This window comes from Salmo trutta, chromosome 17 (assembly GCF_901001165.1).
Source record: "Salmo trutta chromosome 17, fSalTru1.1, whole genome shotgun sequence".
In the NCBI taxonomy this organism is placed as follows: domain Eukaryota; kingdom Metazoa; phylum Chordata; class Actinopteri; order Salmoniformes; family Salmonidae; genus Salmo; species Salmo trutta.
Genome location: NC_042973.1, coordinates 24,046,146 through 24,064,459, shown reverse-complemented (window position 1 = coordinate 24,064,459; position 18,314 = coordinate 24,046,146). Strand labels below are relative to the sequence as shown.

General features: G+C 43.0%; 1 protein-coding gene across 4 annotated transcripts in view; it reads left to right on the top strand.

The window, feature by feature from the left end:
* The window catches only part of LOC115151918 (cadherin-13), a 684,830-nt gene extending 670,970 nt beyond the window's left edge, over window positions 1-13,860 (top strand). For 2 of the 4 annotated variants that reach the window (XM_029696265.1, XM_029696268.1), the window contains 2 exons: window positions 10,083-10,206; window positions 11,970-13,860. In XM_029696265.1, the coding sequence (XP_029552125.1) occupies window positions 10,083-10,198 (116 nt within the window). In that variant the 3' untranslated portion in view covers window positions 10,199-10,206; window positions 11,970-13,860. Of the gene's footprint in view, window positions 1-6,132; window positions 6,216-10,082; window positions 10,207-11,969 lie in introns of those variants that run through there. The other 2 variants (XM_029696266.1, XM_029696267.1) reach the window with 2 other exon arrangements.
* The last annotated feature ends 4,454 nt before the right edge of the window (window positions 13,861-18,314 follow it).

The window sequence follows — 18,314 nt, the reverse complement described above, 5'->3', positions numbered from 1 at the left end:
AGGCATCCTTTACTGATGGGATGAGGTCAATATCCTTCCAGGATACCCGGGCCATGTCTATAAGAAAGGCTTGCTCGCTGAAATGTTTCAGGGAGCTTTTGACAGTGATGAGTGGAAGTCGTTTGACCGCTGACCCATTATGGATGCAGGCAATGAGGCAGTGATCGCTTAGATCTTGGTTGAAAACAGCAGAGGTGTATTTAGAGGGCATGTTGGTTAGGATGATATCTATGAGGGTGCCCGTGTTTACGGCTTTGGGGTGGTACCTGGTGGGTTCATTAATCATTTGTATGAGATTGAGGGCATCAAGCTTGGATTGTAGGATGGCTGGGGTGTTAAGCATGTCTAAGTTTAGGTCACCTAGCAGCACGAGCTCTGAAGATAGATGGGGGCAATCAGTTCACATTTGGTGTCCAGAGCACAGCTGGGGGCCGAGGGTGGTCTATAGCAGGCGGCAACTGTGAGAGACTTGTTTTTAGAGAGATGGATTTTTCAAATTGTTTGGGTACAGACCTGGATAGTAGGACAGAACTCGGCAGGCTATCTCTGCAGTAGATTGCAACACCGCCCCCTTTGGCCGTTCTATCTTGTCTGAAAATGTTGTAGTTAGGAATGAAGATTTCAGAGTTTTTGGTGGACTTCCTAAGCCAGGATTCAGACACAGCTAGGTCATCTGGGTTGGCAGAGTGTGCTAAAGCAGTGAATAAAACAAACTTAGGGAGGAGGCTTCTAATGTTAACATGCATGAAACCAAGGCTATTACGGTTACAGAAGTCATAGAAAGAGAGCGCCTGGGGAATAGGAGTGGAGCTAGGCACTGCAGGACCTGGATTCACCTCTACATCACCAGAGGGACAGAGGAGGAGGAGGATAAGGGTACGGCTAAAAGCTATGAGGATTGGTCGTCTGTGACGTCCGGAATAGAGAGTAAAAGGAGCAGGTTTCTGGGGGCGATAAAATAGCTTCAAGGTATAATGTGCAGACAAAGGTATGGTAGGATGTGAATACAGTGGAGGTAAACCTAGGCATTGAGTGATGATGAGAGAGATATTGAAACATCATTGAAACCAGAAGATGTCATAGCATGTGTGGGTGGAGGAACTGAAAGGTTGGATAAGGTATAATGAGCAGGGCTAGAGGCTCTACTGTGAAAAAAGCCAATAAACACTAACCAGAACAGCAATGGACAAGGCATATTGACATTAAGGAGAGGCATGCTTAGCCGAGTGATCAAAGGGTCCAGTGAGAATTAGACAGCTAGCCGAGCCATAGGTAGCAAGCTGGTAGAAGATGGAGGGAGGTCTGTTTTTAGCCACCTCGTGCGTTTCCGTCTGTAGATTAGTGGGGTTCCGTGTGGTGGGGGGACCAGTTCAATTGGCAAAATAGTTATAGTTATAGTGTCCCAAGAAAATTGTCCGATAGACCTATTCAGATAGCAGCCGAAAAAACAGCTAACGATTAGCGGGCCGCAGATGGGCGTTCAGGTTACGTCGCGATGGAGGGGCCAGTTGGATAACTCCCTCGGTCAGATAACGTTGGTAGTCCAGTCGTGAAGGCTCGATGGGGCTCCGCATCGGCAGTAAAACGGGTCCGGATAGGTGATTGTAGCCCAGGAGTGGCTGATGGAACTCTTCAGTTGGCTATCTCCGGAATAATTTATGTTAGCTCCGGGACTGACGTTTGCCAATAGTCACTCAGGTAGCAGCTAGCTAGCTGCAAGATCCAGGTGTAAATGTCCAGAGCCTGCGGTAGAAATCCGGGGATATGGAGAGAGAATAGGTCCGGTATGCTCTGGTCTGAGTCGCGCTGTACAAAACTGCCGATAGCTTTTCGAGCTAATGGATAGCTGATGACCGCTAACCGTGGCTAGCTGAACTCCAACGCTTCTGTTGTGGATTTCAGATTTGAGGTAAATAATACTTTTTTTTAAATTGGTGAGGCGGGTTGCAGGAGAGTGTTTTGAGGTTGAGTTTTTCGGGAAAAAAATATGTAAAAAGATATGCGAAGAAAATATGTAAATATATATATACACGGGACACGACAAGAGGAGGACAAAGGATGTCTGACTGCTATGCCATCTTGGATAAGGAGAACAATACCCCATAATGACAAGCAAAAACAGGTTTTTATATGTTTTTACAAATTTAGACAACATAAAAAACTGAAATATGACATTTACATAAGTATTCAGACCCTTTACTCAGTACTTTGTCAAGGCACCTTTGGCAGCGATTACAGCCTTGAGTCTTCTTGGATATGATGCTACAAGCTTGGCACACCTGTACTTGGGGAGTTTCTCCCATTCTTCTCTGCAGATTCTCTCAAGATCATTCAGGTTGGATGGGGAGCGTTGCTGCATAGCTATTTTCAGATCTCTCCAGAGATGTTTGATCAGGTTCAAGTCCGGGCTCTGGCTGGGCCACTCAAGGACATTTAGAGACTTGTCCCAAAGCCACTCCTGTGTTGTCATGAATGTGTGCTTAGGGTTGTTGTCCTGTTGGAAGGTGAACCTTTGCCCCAGTCTGAGGACCTGAACGCTCTGGAAAAGGTGTTCATTAAGGATCTCTCTGTGCTTTGCTGTGCTGTGCTGACTAGTCTCCCAGTCCCTGCTGCTGAAAAACATCTCCACAGCATGATTCTGCCACCACCATGGTTCACTGTAGGGATGGTGCCAGGTTTCCTCTAGACGTGACGCTTGGCATTCAGGCCAAAGAGATCAATCTTGGTTTTATCAGACCAGATAATCTTGTTTCTCATGGTCTGAGAGTCTTTAGGTGCCCTTTGGAAAACTCCAAGCGGGCTGTCATGTGCCTTTAACTGAGAAGAGGGTTCCGTCTGGCCACTACCATAAAGGCCTGATTGGTGGAGTGCTGCAGAGATTGTTGTCCTTCTGGAAGGTTCTCAAATCTCCACAGAGGAACTCTAGAGCTCTGCCGGAGTGACCATTGGGTTCTTGGTCTCCCTGACCAATGCCCTTCTTCCCCGATTGCTCAGTTTGACTGGGCGGCCAGCTCTAGGAAGTGTCTTCATGGTTCCAAACTTCTTCCATTTAAGAATGATGGAGGCCACTGTGTTCTTGGGGACCTTCAATGCTGCAGAATATTTTTGGTACCCTTCCCCAGATCCTTCGAGCTCATGGCTTGGTTTTTGCTCTGACATGCACTGTCAAATATGGGACCTTATATAGACAGGTGTGTGCCTTTCCAAATCATGTCCAATCAATTGAATTTAACACAGGTGGACTCCAAACAAGTTGTAGAAAGAATGATCAATGGAAACAGGATGCACCTGAGCTCAATTTCGAGTCTCATAGCAAAGGGTCTGAATACCTATGTAAATAAGGTATTTCTGTTTTTAGTGTTTTATAAATTTGCTAACATTTCTAAGAACCTATTTTTGCTTTGTCATTATAAGGTATTGTGTGTAGATTGCAGAGATTTTTGTTTATTTAATCAATTTTAGAATAAGGCTGTAACGTAACAAAATGTGGAAAAAGTCAAGGGGTCTGAATATTTTCCGAAAGGCACTGTATTTAGCAAAGATGGGATAGGTCTACATTTAGTTATTTTGTTTCTGTAAGCTGTTTAACAAACCAAAACTGATTAACAGCCAATGGTAGAATCACTCAACACTGTGATCAAAGGAGAGCGAATCAAGCAGGTTTCTGATGTTAAATATCTTGGGATCATTTTAGACTCTAAACATAAGTTTGATAAGCATGCAAAAAAAATCCACAGAACAGTGAAAGCAAGTCTCATCTGTTATAAGTTAATAAGAAACCCTCTGATACTGCACTTTTGTTTTTACACACAATAATAATTTCACAATTATCCTACTGCATGACAACATGGACACAGAATCACTCTACAATAGAGCCTTGAAAATTCTAGACAAAAAGCCGGTAAGGCACCATCACTGCAATGTGCTAAGGACACATAATTTGTTTAGTTTTGACAGTACATTTATCGATGTGATTTTGATTTTTAATGCTTGTGTGGACTCGTGCCACAATCACTCTGTAACTTAGTGACAATATTGCAATCTACAGGTACATGCACTCGGGGGCACTTGCGGTAACTGTAGAATTCTAATGTGCAGGGTTTGCTATTGCTCAGTCAACAATCTGTGTGAAAGGAGTTCGACTCTGGAACTTGCTTCCGGATGACGTTAAGAATTGGCAAAATCTCAATGAGTTTAAACATAAAGTAAAAATCACTTATAGACCTCCTAAAATGGTTTCTGGAAACGGATAATGACAGGTTCTGGACTAGAGGGCAATGACGATTCTCCATCGGCCTGGGTTTTTAAGACGTGGCTTGGCTTGGTTTGGGTTTGTGTTTGTGAAACTGCATGTTTAGTATGTATTTTTTGCAGTTTTTGTTTGTTGTTGTTTATGTATGTGTGCATGTATGTATATAAATGTTGTATATTGCAATGTGTCAACGTTATTGCTGTCACGTCTGTCTGAAGATGAAGGAGACCAAGGCGCAGCGTGTGTATCGTTCCACATTTTATTATAACTGTGAAACTATGCAAGACATACAAATAAACAAAACAACAAACCGTGACGACGAGGTGCAACATACACTTACTCAAAATAATCTCCCACAAAACCTAGTGGGAAAAACAACAACTTAAATATGATCCCCAGTTAGAGACAACGATGACCAGCTGCCTCTAATTGGAGATCATCCCGAAAAACAACAACATAGAAATACATAAACTAGAACCCCACATAGAAATACATAAACTAGACAAAATCCCCAACATAGAAAAAAGAAACTAGAACCAACATAGACATAAATAAACTAGACCAAACCCCCTGTCACGCCCTGACCTACGCTACCATAGAAAATAAAAGCTTTCTATGGTCAGGACGTGACAATTGCATCTGTCCCTACTCAAATAAATGAAATGAAACATTGGAATTGGAGTTGGAGTTGATTCCAAGGCAATACATAAAAGGCAATAAATACAGAACTTGAAGCAACCACATATTTAGCCATGGAGCACGTTCTGATTGGCCGGTCAGGGGACAAGCCGCGACACACCCACAACTTGTTTATTCATCAAAACCCAGCCCTTTCGAGCCAATACCAGCATCTGTGCCAATAACTGTGCTTAAGAAAATAGCAAAAATATTTCTGACACACCCGCGAACTTATAGTACTACCCCCCAGCGCTTAGATTGACCGTTGCATTATGTTTGACCATTGCATTAGGTTTGTTAAAATAAAGTCTATAATGTTCTTAAACTATTAAACCATAGAAGTAAACAACAGCAGTTATGTCGACTCCACATTCCTCTGCCTTTACCCAGACAGGCGATAATATCTGAGCTTGTTGAGGGTGATAAGCTGCTGCTGCTAATATCGACATGCCCTGGGTAGTATACGCATTCATGAAATCTCAAACATCTTTGCAGTTACTTTTAGGCGTGTTCCCAGCATCTCTTCCGTTTTTTTATGACATTTCTTTGTTTCCCCCACTGTTAGTCTGGCATCCCCTGCTACAGCCAGGAGCTTCCCAGGGACTCCTGTTGGGAGCTCAAGCTGTATATCTCATTTATACCATTAGTGATAAAATGTATAATTTACTCCTCGATTGGGAATGGGAGGCATAATGAAGGAGATCTAACAGCCAGTCTATATAGATGCCTATCCTGTGTTCAGAGGGGGATTGGGGCTGAGCTGGTGTTATGGCTGAGTTCTGTGCAGTGTTCGGCAGGAGAGGAGCCAGAGGAGGGAGGCGACGGGGTAATCTGTAATTCAACACACAGTGGAGCCATTGAGAGTGTTGAGCCTAAGACACCCACAGTTCTGATCATACCAAGCAGCCACTGATTCTCTCACTCTACCTCACATCTCTCTCGCTCTCTTTTTCTCTCTCGATCCCTCATCTCTCTCTCTCGCGCGCTCTCTCTCAATTCCCCTTCTCTCTCTGTTTTTCTTCTTCTTTATCACTCATTCACCCTTTGTCTCTATCTATCTCTCAACCTCCAGCCATCCCTGGTTACAATCACTATCTCTTTTCTTAATCTCTTCATTTTCTCTACATCTTACTCACACTCCCTTTGGGTATGTATCTATCCATCTGTCCCCTCTCTGTCTACTTTTCACTCTGTTTCTCTAGAGTGTTGAGCCTAAGACACCCACAGTTCTGATCATACCAAGCATCTCTCTCTCTCTCTCTCTCTCTCTCTCTCTCTCTCTCTGTCTCTCTGTCTCTCTGTCTCTCTGTCTCTCTCTCTGTCTCTCTCTGTCTCTCTCTCTGTCTCTCTGTCTCTCTGTCTCTCTGTCTCTCTCTCTCTCTCTCTCTGTCTCTCTCTCTGTCTCTCTGTGTGTGTGTGTTCTATATGCTAGATGAGCAGTACTTTGTCATCAGTGGTCCCTGTGGAAATCAGTCTGTGTATGTGCACAGTGAATGTTAATTGGGTGGCAGTGAAATGCTCCTCCTTTGATCTGGCATTCATTAAGACACACCATACTGTACTGATAGACTCTGGCATTCATTATGACACACCATACTGTACTGATAGACTCTGGCATTCATTATGACACACCGTACTGTACTGATAGACTCTGGCATTCATTATGACACACCATACTGTACTGATAGACTCTGGCATTCATTATGACACACCGTACTGTACTGATAGACTCTGGCATTCATTATGACACACCGTACTGTACTGATAGACTCTGGCATTCATTATGACACACCATACTGTACTGATAGACTCTGGCATTCATTATGACACACCATACTGTACTGATAGACTCTGGCATTCATTATGACACACCATACTGTACTGATAGACTCTGGCATTAATTATGACACACCGTACTGTACTGATAGACTCTGGCATTCATTATGACACACCGTACTGTACTGATAGACTCTGGCATTCATTATGACACACCGTACTGTACTGATAGACTCTGGCATTCATTATGACACACCATACTGTACTGATAGACTCTGGCATTCATTATGACACACCGTACTGTACTGATAGACTCTGGCATTCATTATGACACACCGTACTGTACTGATAGACTCTGGCATTCATTATGACACACCGTACTGTACTGATAGACTCTGGCATTCATTATGACACACCATACTGTACTGATAGACTTTGGCATTTATTAACCAACCATGTACCTCAGCTAGGACTCCAAGCGTGTCCTTTCATTGGTCAACACCATAGCTGAATGGGGTGTGTTATGTGGAGCTGCAGACAGACAGTAAGGCCTCAGCAGCAGACACTGCAGCATATTATTCAGCTGAGCCGTGCAGCATGGAGAGACAGGTAGTGACATAAAGAGGGAGGCAATCTTTGTCTGTGTGCCCAGTGGGAGCTGGTGAGAGAAGAGAGCTGGGCCACAGAGGTCCCCTCTGTATCAAAGTCAGTACAGCGATACACACACAGAGAGATTACTTTTGTCAGGGCACATCAGCCTGACCCAGGCTCAACCACTCAGCGACAGATAGAGAGGAGAAAGGTGTGAGGAGATTAGACACGAGTCATAGACACGCACGTACACACACAATTTCATACGATACGGGACTTCTGTCTAACACCCACTCTCTCCCATCCATATGTACGTACATGTACCTTCACATAGACAGACACACATTCTAAAGACACACTTTCAGAACATGTGCACATGTACTTTCTGCATTTACATTAACATTGCGACTCTCTGCAGGCCTTCTATAGCAGGCTATGTGTACTTTAAGAAGGAAAGCTCTTAAACACTGAGTGGGTGGTGGAGGTTGCTGTAAGTCAACCAGAGAGGACTGCACTCAACCTAAGGAGAGACGTTGCTCCATCAATCTTCCTCACTGGGCAGCAGGCTCCAAAGTGACTGTGTTTCTGCCCAGCCCCACAGAAAAAATCCATGTCCACATGTACCCTCCTGATCCTTTTCAAGGATAAAGAACTCCGGTGGTGTTACTTTTACACACTCTTAAATGATGTATGTAAGCCTCTGGGACAGAGGCGGTGTTGAGAGAACACAGATATTCTACTGTAGCATTTACTGCTGCTAAATTACTGGCTGAATCCTGGAGCTTAGTCAGCCCCTGTTGATGTGTGAGCCTCTACAGTGTGATCGACGTGTAGCAGGACTTTACCACAGACTCGTAACTCATTAGACACAAAATCCCACTTGTATTTATGCTGCTTTAACTCTGACAACAGAGTCTAACTGGGCTTACAGTGGATTTCATATGTCAAAGAACACATAGATGTAGCTGGTGTATGTTTTATATGTTCTTGTGTTCTTGTGTTGTGGATCAAATTCTCTGGATGGTGCTTACTGTTTGCAATTTAATAAAAAAATAAGGACCATTGTTAGTAGCATTTTAATAAATGTAGTATAGCTATTTTGTTGAGGAAATGCTCTAAATAAGATTGGAAACCCAATTTGCCAGTGTGGCAGAGATGACCACAGTGCCCCCTATCTCCCTGTCAGTGAATGGCCTGACAGAAAGACAGTGTGTATGTATTATCTCTCTCCAGCAGGTTCTGCCAGGTCTAAAATGGAAGTCTAGCATCATGTGATGTTGGGGCTGTAAGAGCTGTTGGATGGACAGGAGCATGTAAATATATAGTCGTTTTTCGCATGAGCGCTGTGGGCACCACTGGCTTTTTAAGATGAATAGGTTTTTATGTATTAAGCTTATGAGGAAAACACATGTGAGCGGAGGTGATAACGTGAAAGGCATGGGTGAACGAGCGGCTGCAGTATTAAACAAGTTGACATTTCCTCTCCCACTCCCATTGGGCTGTCTCAAGGCTCAGTCAACCTCCTGCAATCTCCTCTATGCAGTCTATGCAGAATCACCAGCCCAGCACCACAGTCCAACACTGCCTGTTTTCCAATCTAACAGAGTTGCTGGATGGTGTGCTATAGCAGTATAATGTTGACTGCATTGGGACACATTCACAATGATGCTCCTGTTATTAGCTATCAGTTAAAGGTTGATGAGGATCTTTAGGGGATATTTTACATGTATTCCCTGTGTGGGTGTATTGTTGTTAGTGTTTGTCTCAGAGGCCAAGCTGAGCTCTGTGGGATTTTATAAGCGGCTAGAGATCTGATAAAAGACTGGCTGACGAATCTCAGAGAGAAAACGCAATTCATCCACAAATAAGGGAATATACCCAGGCAGACTCCCTGCCTTAGTCTGCCAACAACAATTCCTTCACAGTGATGTTTAAATCCACTTTCCTGCCCAAACAGCCACTTTGCTCTGCTCTAATCCACTCAGTTACAGGAGCAGATTATTTAGGAGAAGGAGAAATGGGATCTTCCTCCTCCTCCTTGGTAATATTCCTTTTTCCTCCTTTAATCCTTTTGTTCTAATTTAATAGGCATGACATTACCTGGCTGATAAACTCTCACCCTCTTACCCTGACATTGTTCTCCAATGTCATGTTTTATACTGTGTCTAGTCTAGTCATGCCTGTATTATTGGATGATGGCACTTTGAGAACTATTTCATGTTTGGCAAAGAATCATTTGAAGAGCACTGATTTTCTTTTCATGCTATCAAATGTTTTATTTGAGTTGGTTCTAGTTTTGTCAGAACTACTCTCGTTGATGCCATAATGGGAAGCAAAGAGTGACAGTGAGAGTTGCTGCTATATGATTATATGTTCAAAAGGCAAACTTTGCATTCCTCCTTCTCTTCAGAAATGTAGCAGATATTGGATATGGCTAACCATATGCTGTGAGACTTGTCTCCTGATATATTGACATTGAGAATGAGATGAAGATGGAGGAGAGCAGGGTAAATCCACGGGCAGGCAGGGAGGATGGTAATTCTGCTGGACTGGAGTTTACGAGGGTAGCCCTCCTGTGAGCTATCACATTTGCCTCAACTCCAGCTGACTGCTGCCAGAAGCACTTTCACCCAATTAAGGTGATGGTGATTAGATCAAACAGCCCTCTGTCTCCCTGTATCCCTCTCTGCCTCCTCCCCTGTCCCTTTCTCCCTCTCTCTCTTGCTCTCTCCATCTCCCCCCGTCTCTCTCTCTTTCTTTCTCCGTCATTCCCTCCTCGTCTCAGCCTCTCCAGGTACAGCAGGTGTGATGGTCACATTTCCTTCCCCATTCTCACTCAGGTGGGTGGGAGAGAGGGAAGGAAGGGTCCGCTCTTTGCTGGACTTCATTGCCTCCATGTGAGAGCTGAGGTGAATTGATCTATCTGTGTATTTTCATGTTTCAGGCCATGAGTTTTTAGCCAGAGGGGGAACAATTGGTATGTTTCAAGGCCTGCATGCTTGAATAAAGGTTCCCAGAGTCTCATTACATTTTCAAAACCTATCTCACGCAGCTCCAGAGTGTTGTTCAACTTATATTTCCTTTTCAGAATCCCTTACACCTACACAATAGAAAAGAGGGCCAGTGGAAAACAACAACTGTGAGAATAAAAAAATCAATAGTACCTCCCATTAGATATTCCCCCCCATTGAATCAGGCACACTTCGATTGCTCCGAAAAATGTTACGTCTACGGGCCAATTCATTTCAGAATGTCTCGCAAAATTACATTTCACATTTCTCAAAACTACTCTCTAATCTTACGTGAGACAGAGGAGGAAATACAGAAAAAGAGAAAGACAGATATCACATAAAATAAAACAGAAAAGTCTTAAATCAACCCCGAAAATATTAAACAAAGAAAAGGAAGCTGTAGACAGCTGTAGCTGCAGTCAGAATACATATCAAGCTGACTAAATGAACCATATGCTCAATTTAACAAGGAAAGTAATAGTAGTGTGATCATGTAAATTTATATACTTGATACTTCTTATGAACTTCTTATACACTGCATGCATTGCACTAGTAGATCTCAAAAGGAAAACCTACATAAACCTAAACCCTTACGCTGCATTTGTTCTTGGACTGACAGCTCAAGACTCACAGGTCTTCAGTAAAAGTCAGGAAATGTTATCTCTTTCTGTGTATCAGATATAAAATGCCTCTTCTATGGGCTAAAGAAATTGCCTTTTTAATGTCCCCCCATTCACATAGCAGATCTGTGTAGCATATAGACCATGAGCAACACAGCTTCTCTGCGGCAGAGCGAGAGCTTGTCTCCACTTTCAACAGGAACGACACGCACACTTCTACACGGAGTCGTGAGCTCAGGAAGGATCAGTCCTATGGTCCTGAAAGGTCTGTTCTTTCTGTCCGGACAGGACTGAAAAACAACCACACTCATACAGTGGCACAGTATATGTCATAATGGAGAAACAGTGAAAGAGAAAGAGAGAAACCGATATAGAGAGAGTTCTGAGTACAGCCTGCGGTGACAGCATAGAGGAAAGGAGACTAGCCCAGAGGAGAGGGATGGCAGAGAGAGTCAGGCAGATGGATTGATTGATAACATCTCACATTTCATATCGCGGTGTGTATGTGTGTCTGTGTGTGAGGAAAGGTACAGTATATACTGATAGCAGCCTGTGTATTAAAAGTTATCATGCTGTAATCTGATTTATATCATTGTAAGATATTTATGATACCTTTACTACTCTACTTGTATGTAACTCTTCATAAATGACCCTGTGTAGATATAAAGGTACCAGGCTGCGATACATGTTTTTTTCTGCTGGTTTTCGGAAGTGTGGGATACATTACCACTATAGAAAATACATATATATTGTCCCATTCAACTGGGACATGGCAGAGGAGGACGTGTCATTGTCAAGCCCGGAGATGTTTCCATGTACAGCTAAAAAGACAGATCATTGCGTTTCTAAATTCTGTCTAAATCTAGAACCAAGGCTGTGTATTTCAATCTTCTATGTCCTCTCCATCCTGAATCTTTAATGTAGGATGCCTATCACCTGTCTTGTGTAATTGATTGCAACTGATCTGTGTTGACGATACCCTTAACTATCTGTTTATCTTTCTCTTCTTGTCTCTTCTCTTTTTCTATTTTCTCCTTTCAGGCCTGTAAATTGTGCTGAAATCTACTGTAGTCTACATGCAACACTGAAGAGAAACAACATATCTCCCCTACGTGACCAAGCCTAAGGAAAGAGAAGACCTCTCACCATAACGACAACAACTAGCAAACAATTTAAAAAACACAGTTCAGACTGGACCTCTGTGGTACTGAGCTTCTTGGGTGTTCCAACGATATCTCACCCATCCGTGGCCCCAGGCTCCCCACCAGGTTTTAGTTACCCCCCTTCATCTCTACCTCACCCATCTCTATGTCCATTACCGACCCTAGCTCTGTTCCCCCTCACCTGAACAGTTGTCGTTGCCCCTGGTCTTCCCTTGCCCATCCCTCTCCCACTCCTTGCCTGTCTCCTCCCGCCATCGCTGTGTTGTCATGGACACCACCGCCTAAATGGACTCTTTCGCTGGGCAAGGAAACACTGCATAGTCTGAGTTACTGGATACTGGAAGGGGAAAAGCATTTACTTTTTGATGTATTACTTTATTTTATCTTGTTTCCTACTGTAATGAGAGACAAGAGCCAGTTTTTGTCTGCGGTGGTTGTGGTCTCTGTGGGCAAGATGGTAGCCATAAGCCTTCTCAAGTCAGAAGTTTCTGGAGTCTTTTTTGATTTATTTTGTTTCGATTGCATTAGTTGTCATGGAGTGGAAAACAATATCTTTATAGAATGGTGTGAAACTTTTAAAAAAGTACACTATATATATTTTATTTTTTACCATTGTATAAATATATTAATTAACTTATGTACTTGGACTGAAGGCTCTTGAATTACCCTTACAGAAGAAAAAAAACGGAAACCTTTTTGTGGACTTTAGGCACTATTTCTAATGCTATCGATGTGTTTCCTATTTTTTATGTAAATCAATTTTTGGGGTTGGAACCAAAATAAAAAAATATTCAATCGTTTCATTCGGAACAGAACCCTTTTTCTTTTGTCCCATTCCACTGTTCGGACCTGCAAAATAAAGTTCTGTACCGGTTCAAACCCCAAAAAAGTAACAATTTATATCGTTCGTTTTCTGATGATTTTTTTTACATTCAGCTCAACATTAAATTACTTCACCAATCAGGGCGTATAGAGCAGCTTGCTATGCGTGAAATGCGACAGAAATTTTGTGGCTGCTTCTTGGCTTCAGCGGCCTTTGTGACCTTGAGGACGTTGAACCTCACGGTCTTGCTCAGTGGTCAGCACTCTCTGATGGTAACAATGTGGCTTGAAGCATTGAGCATCTTGATATGACATGCATTATCTGAATTAGGCCCACAGAATTATACCTGCGAGGGATCGGCTTCAATGGAGGAACTTTGAACATCTTTGAACTTTAGAGAGTTGGCTTAACATTGGACCAGAGCTAGCTACCAGAATTAAAAACCATACCTTTTGTAGTTAATAAATCCAATGTGAAACATGTCAAATATAATATCCTTAACTAGCATTGAAAAAGGCAATCCCTTCTTTTCTAATTTAAAATCCCTCCCTAATTTCTGAATCATGCTTATAATGTCAGTAGGCTACAGTAGTGGGAGGGGCAGGTAGCCTGTGCAAACACTGGCAAAGATTTTCAGCTGGCAAAGATGTTTAACTGGCAGGGAGACGCTGGAATACGTTTCTGAGTGACAGAGTGAGGGCTTTGCACAGGAATGTAAAGGAACGTTGTTAACTGGTTGCCATGCTTTTCAAATTACGGTTCTGTCATTTGATCACTTTATAGAACAGTATAGATCACTTTCGTTCCCTGTTCTGATTCTGTTCCTTGAAACCTGAACCGGTTCCAACCCCCGATCTGGAGCTTTCATTTGCTTTGAAGATTGGCAATCTGTCTGCCTTGTGTTTCATGGTCTTGTTTCACTACCACTAGAACCCCCCCCCCCCCCCCGCCGGAGTCACACAAAGAGGTCAAGGAAAGCTATTGAATTGGTGGTTTGTTTTTTGCGCTCGTAAAAAAAAAGTGTGTATGGTTCGTGTGGAAGACCCCATGATTCATGATAAAACAAAGAAAAATCTGATATTTTGAATGAGTTATGTCTGTCTTTTGCACTAATTTAATAAAGCTGTTACTGTAATTCCCATCACTATACATGTTATTGTTTGTGTGAGCCCCATTGATTGACTTACAGGGCTAGTAAGTGTGTTTGCCAACTGGTTTTGACAGCAAAATGGAGACTCAAGGTCACTGGCGTACCACACACCCCCGCAGCCCCCGCAATGCGGAGGGGCCCACTTTTTTTATTTTAAATATGGTTTCTGGGCCCGTTAGAGGTCGCCCCATAGAAAAACATGTAGCTTTTAAGCAAATTCTCTGCAATTCTACAAATTTTTCCATGGGCAGAGAAAACCTTTTGCCTTTTTAAAATGTATTTCATGCAATTCTACTCATTTTGTCATGGGGAGGAGAGAGAACCTTGCCATTTTAAAGCTAGTTTCCTGCAATTCTACACATTTTGCCATGTGATGGAGAGAACATTTAGCCATTTTAAAGCTAATTTCCTGCAATTGTGAAGATGTTCATATGATATCTGTGTGAGAGTGACTAACAGAATCAATGGGGGAAGTTTTCAAGATAATTTCCTGCAATTCTTAACATTTTGCCATAACTTATGCCATGTACATATGCTATCTGTGTGAGAATGACTAACAAAATCAATGGCGGCCCACATGAGGTCAGAGACCTTGGGCATGTGCCTTGCGTGCCTGGTCAGTAATTTATTAGGCTACAGATTGAATAACTTATGATGAACTTCACAGGGTAATAAGAGTGCATGGTGATCTTGATGCAATACATTTTGAGGGTCTGATTCTGGTGGCATGATGATCGATCAAATCAAAATATTCTGCTCTTATCCATAATAATCCCATCATGTAGACTAGCCTACCTGCACAGCCTACCCTAGTGTCTGCGAGCTGTTGGCTCGAGCACACGTGCCAAGACCAGAGTAGGCATATTTGCTATTTAACCCAGCAGTTTTTGTGACAAAACTATCAGTGGAGTTGAAAATACAATGGAAACACATTACACTTTAGATTTTTATTCGGTACATGACAACTTAAGTGAAAAAGTACATTTTGTGTGCACTATGTCAACACACACTGATTTTAATCGCAACAAGTCCATTTGGTCACACCACTGGTGGGAAAATGTGCATATTTTCTTTATGCAGATTTTAGAATATTCACATGAAAATCTGTCGCCAATTGGATGGAAACCTAGCTACTGACTGACATAACAAAAGGAAAACTGCTGTTGCACTACCAAATTTAGAAATGGCATATTGTGTATTCTACTATCCTAACTAACAGTAAGGCCTATATTCAATCAGATCAAACTTTAACCGGCGATAGCTGAAACCTGCATAGCTGATGTTTTGGCTGTGTTGGAGGTGTAACTGCATTGGAACTGTCAAATAGGGGAACAGCTGCTCGTTATCATTGTACCGATGTCACTCATCCCCACTCCTGTTAGAAATTCAGAACGGAAAAGTGTAGGCAATATAGAAATAATTAATCTCAGAATGAAAATTATTATATTAAATAATGAGGATTTCTATCAGTTGTAGATTACATCAAATCAAATTGATTTATATAGCCCTTCTTACATCAGCTGATATCTCAAAGTGCTGTACAGAAACCTAGCCTAAAACCCCAAACAGCAAGCAATGCAGGTGTAGAAGCACGGTGGCTAGGAAAAACTCCCTAGAAAGGCCAAAACCTAGGAAGAAACCTAGAGAGGAACAAGGCTATGAGGGGTGGCCAGTCCTCTTCTGGCTGTGCCGGGTGGAGATTATAAAAGCACATGGCCTAGATGTTCAAATGTTCATAAATGACCAGCATTGTCAAATAATAATAATCATAGTAGTTGTCGAGGGTGCAACAAGTCAGTAACACAAGAGTAAGTGTCAGTTGGCTTTTTCATAGCCGATCTTTGAGAGTATCTCTACCGCTCCTCCTGTCTCTAGAGAGTTGAAAACAGCAGGTCTGGGACAGGTAGCACGTCCGGTGAATAGGTCAGGGTTCCAGCAGGTCTGGGACAACAGGTCTGGGACAGGTAGCATGTCCGGTGAACAGGTCAGGGTTCCATAGCTGCAGGCAGAACAGTTGGAACTGGAGCAGCAGCATGGCCAGGTGAACTGGGGACAGCAAGGAGTCATCAAGCCAGGTAGTCCTGAGGCATGGTCCTAGGGTTCAGGTCCTCCGAGAGAGAGAAAGAAAGAAAGAGAAAGAGAGAATTTGGGAGAGCATATTTAAATTCACACAGGACACCGGAAAAGACAAGAGAAATACTCCAGATGTGACAGACTGACCCTAGCCCCCGACACATAAACTACTGTAGCATAAATACTGGAGGCTGAGACAGGAGGGGTCAGGAGACACTGTGGCCCCATCCGATGAAACCCCCGGACAGGGCCAAACAGGTAGGATATAACCCCACCCACTTTACCAAAGCACAGCCTCCACACCACTGGAGGGATATCTCCAACCACCAACATACCATCCCGGGACAAGGCCGAGAATAGCCCACAAAGATCTCCGCCACGGCACAGCCCAAGGGGGGGCACCAACCCAGACAGGAAGACCACTTCAGTGACTCAACCCACTCAAGTGACGCATCCCTCCCAGGGACGGCATGGAAGAACACCAGTAAGCCAGTGACTCAGCCCCCATAATAGGGGTGGAGGCAGAGAATCCCAGTGGAAAGAGGGGAAACCGGCAAGGCAGAGAGAGCAAGGGCGGTTCGTTGCTCCAGCCTTTCCGTTCACCTTCACACCCCTGGGCCAGACTACACTTAATCATAGGACCTACTGAAGAGATGTGTCTTCAGAAAAGACTTAAAGGTTGAGACTGAGTCTGCGTCTCTCACATGGGTAGGCAGACTATTCCATAAAAATTGAGCTCTATAGGAGAAAGCCCTGCCTCCAGCTGTTTGCTTAGAAATTCTAGGAACAATTAGGAGGCCCGCGTCTTGTGACCGTAGCGTACGTGTAGGTATGTACGCCAGGACCAAATTGGAAAGATAGGTAGGAGCAAGCCCATGTAATGCTTTGTAGGTTAGCAGTAAAACCTTGAAATCAGCCCTTGCCTTAACAGGAAGCCAGTGTAGGGAGGCTAGCACTGGAGTAATATGATCACATTTTTGGTTCTAGTCAGGATTCTAGCAGCCGTATTTAGCACTAACTGAAGTTTATTTAGTGCTTTATCCGGGTAGCCGGAAAGTAGAGCATTGCAGTAGTCCAACCTAGAAGTAACAAAGGCATGGATACATTTTTCGGCGTAATTTCTGGATAGAAAGTTTCTGATTTTTGCAATGTTACGTAGATGGAAAAAAGCTGTCCTTGAAACAGTCTTGATATGTTCTTCAAAAGAGAGATCAGGGTCCAGAGTAACGCCGAGGTCCTTCACAGTTTTATTTGAGACGACTGTACAACCATCCAGATTAATTGTCAGATTCAACAGAAGATCTCTTTGTTTCTTGGGACCTAGAACAAGCATCTCTGTTTTGTCTGAGTTTAAGAGTAGAAAGTTTGCAGCCATCCACTTCCTTATGTCTGAGACACAGGCTTCTAGCGAGGGCAATTTTGGGGCTTCACCATGTTTCATTGAAATGTACAGCTGTGTGTCATCCGCATAGCAGTGAAATGTAACATTATGTTTTCGAATGACATCCCCAAGAGGTAAAATATATAGTGAAAACAATAGTGGTCCTAAAACGGAACCTTGAGGAACACCGAAATTTACAGTTGATTTGTCAGAGGACAAACCATTCACAGAGACAAACTGATATCTTTCTGACAGATAAGACCTAAACCAGGCCAGAACTTGTCCATGTAGACCAATTTGGGTTTCCAATTCTCTCCAAAAGAATGTGGTGATCGATGGTATCAAAAGCAGCACTAAGATGTAGGAGCACGAGGACAGATGCAGAACCTCGGTCTGACGTCATTAAAAGGTCATTTACCACCTTCACAAGTGCAGTCTCAGTGCTATGATGGGGTCTAAAACCAGACTGAAGCGTTTCGTGTACATTGTTTGTCTTCAGGAAGGCAGTGAGTTGCTGCGCAACAGCTTTTTCAAAATTTTTTGAGAGGAATGGAAGATTCAAAATAGGCCGATAGTTTTTTATAATTTCTGGGTCAAGATTTGGCTTTTTCAAGAGAGGCTTTATTACTGCCACTTTTAGCGAGTTTGGTACACATCCGGTGGATAGAGAGCCGTTTATTATGTTCAACATAGGAGGGCCAAGCACAGAAAGCAGCTCTTTCAGTAGGTTAGTTGGAATAGCGTCCAGTATGCAGCTTGAAGGTTTAGAGGCCATGATTATTTTCATCATTGTGTC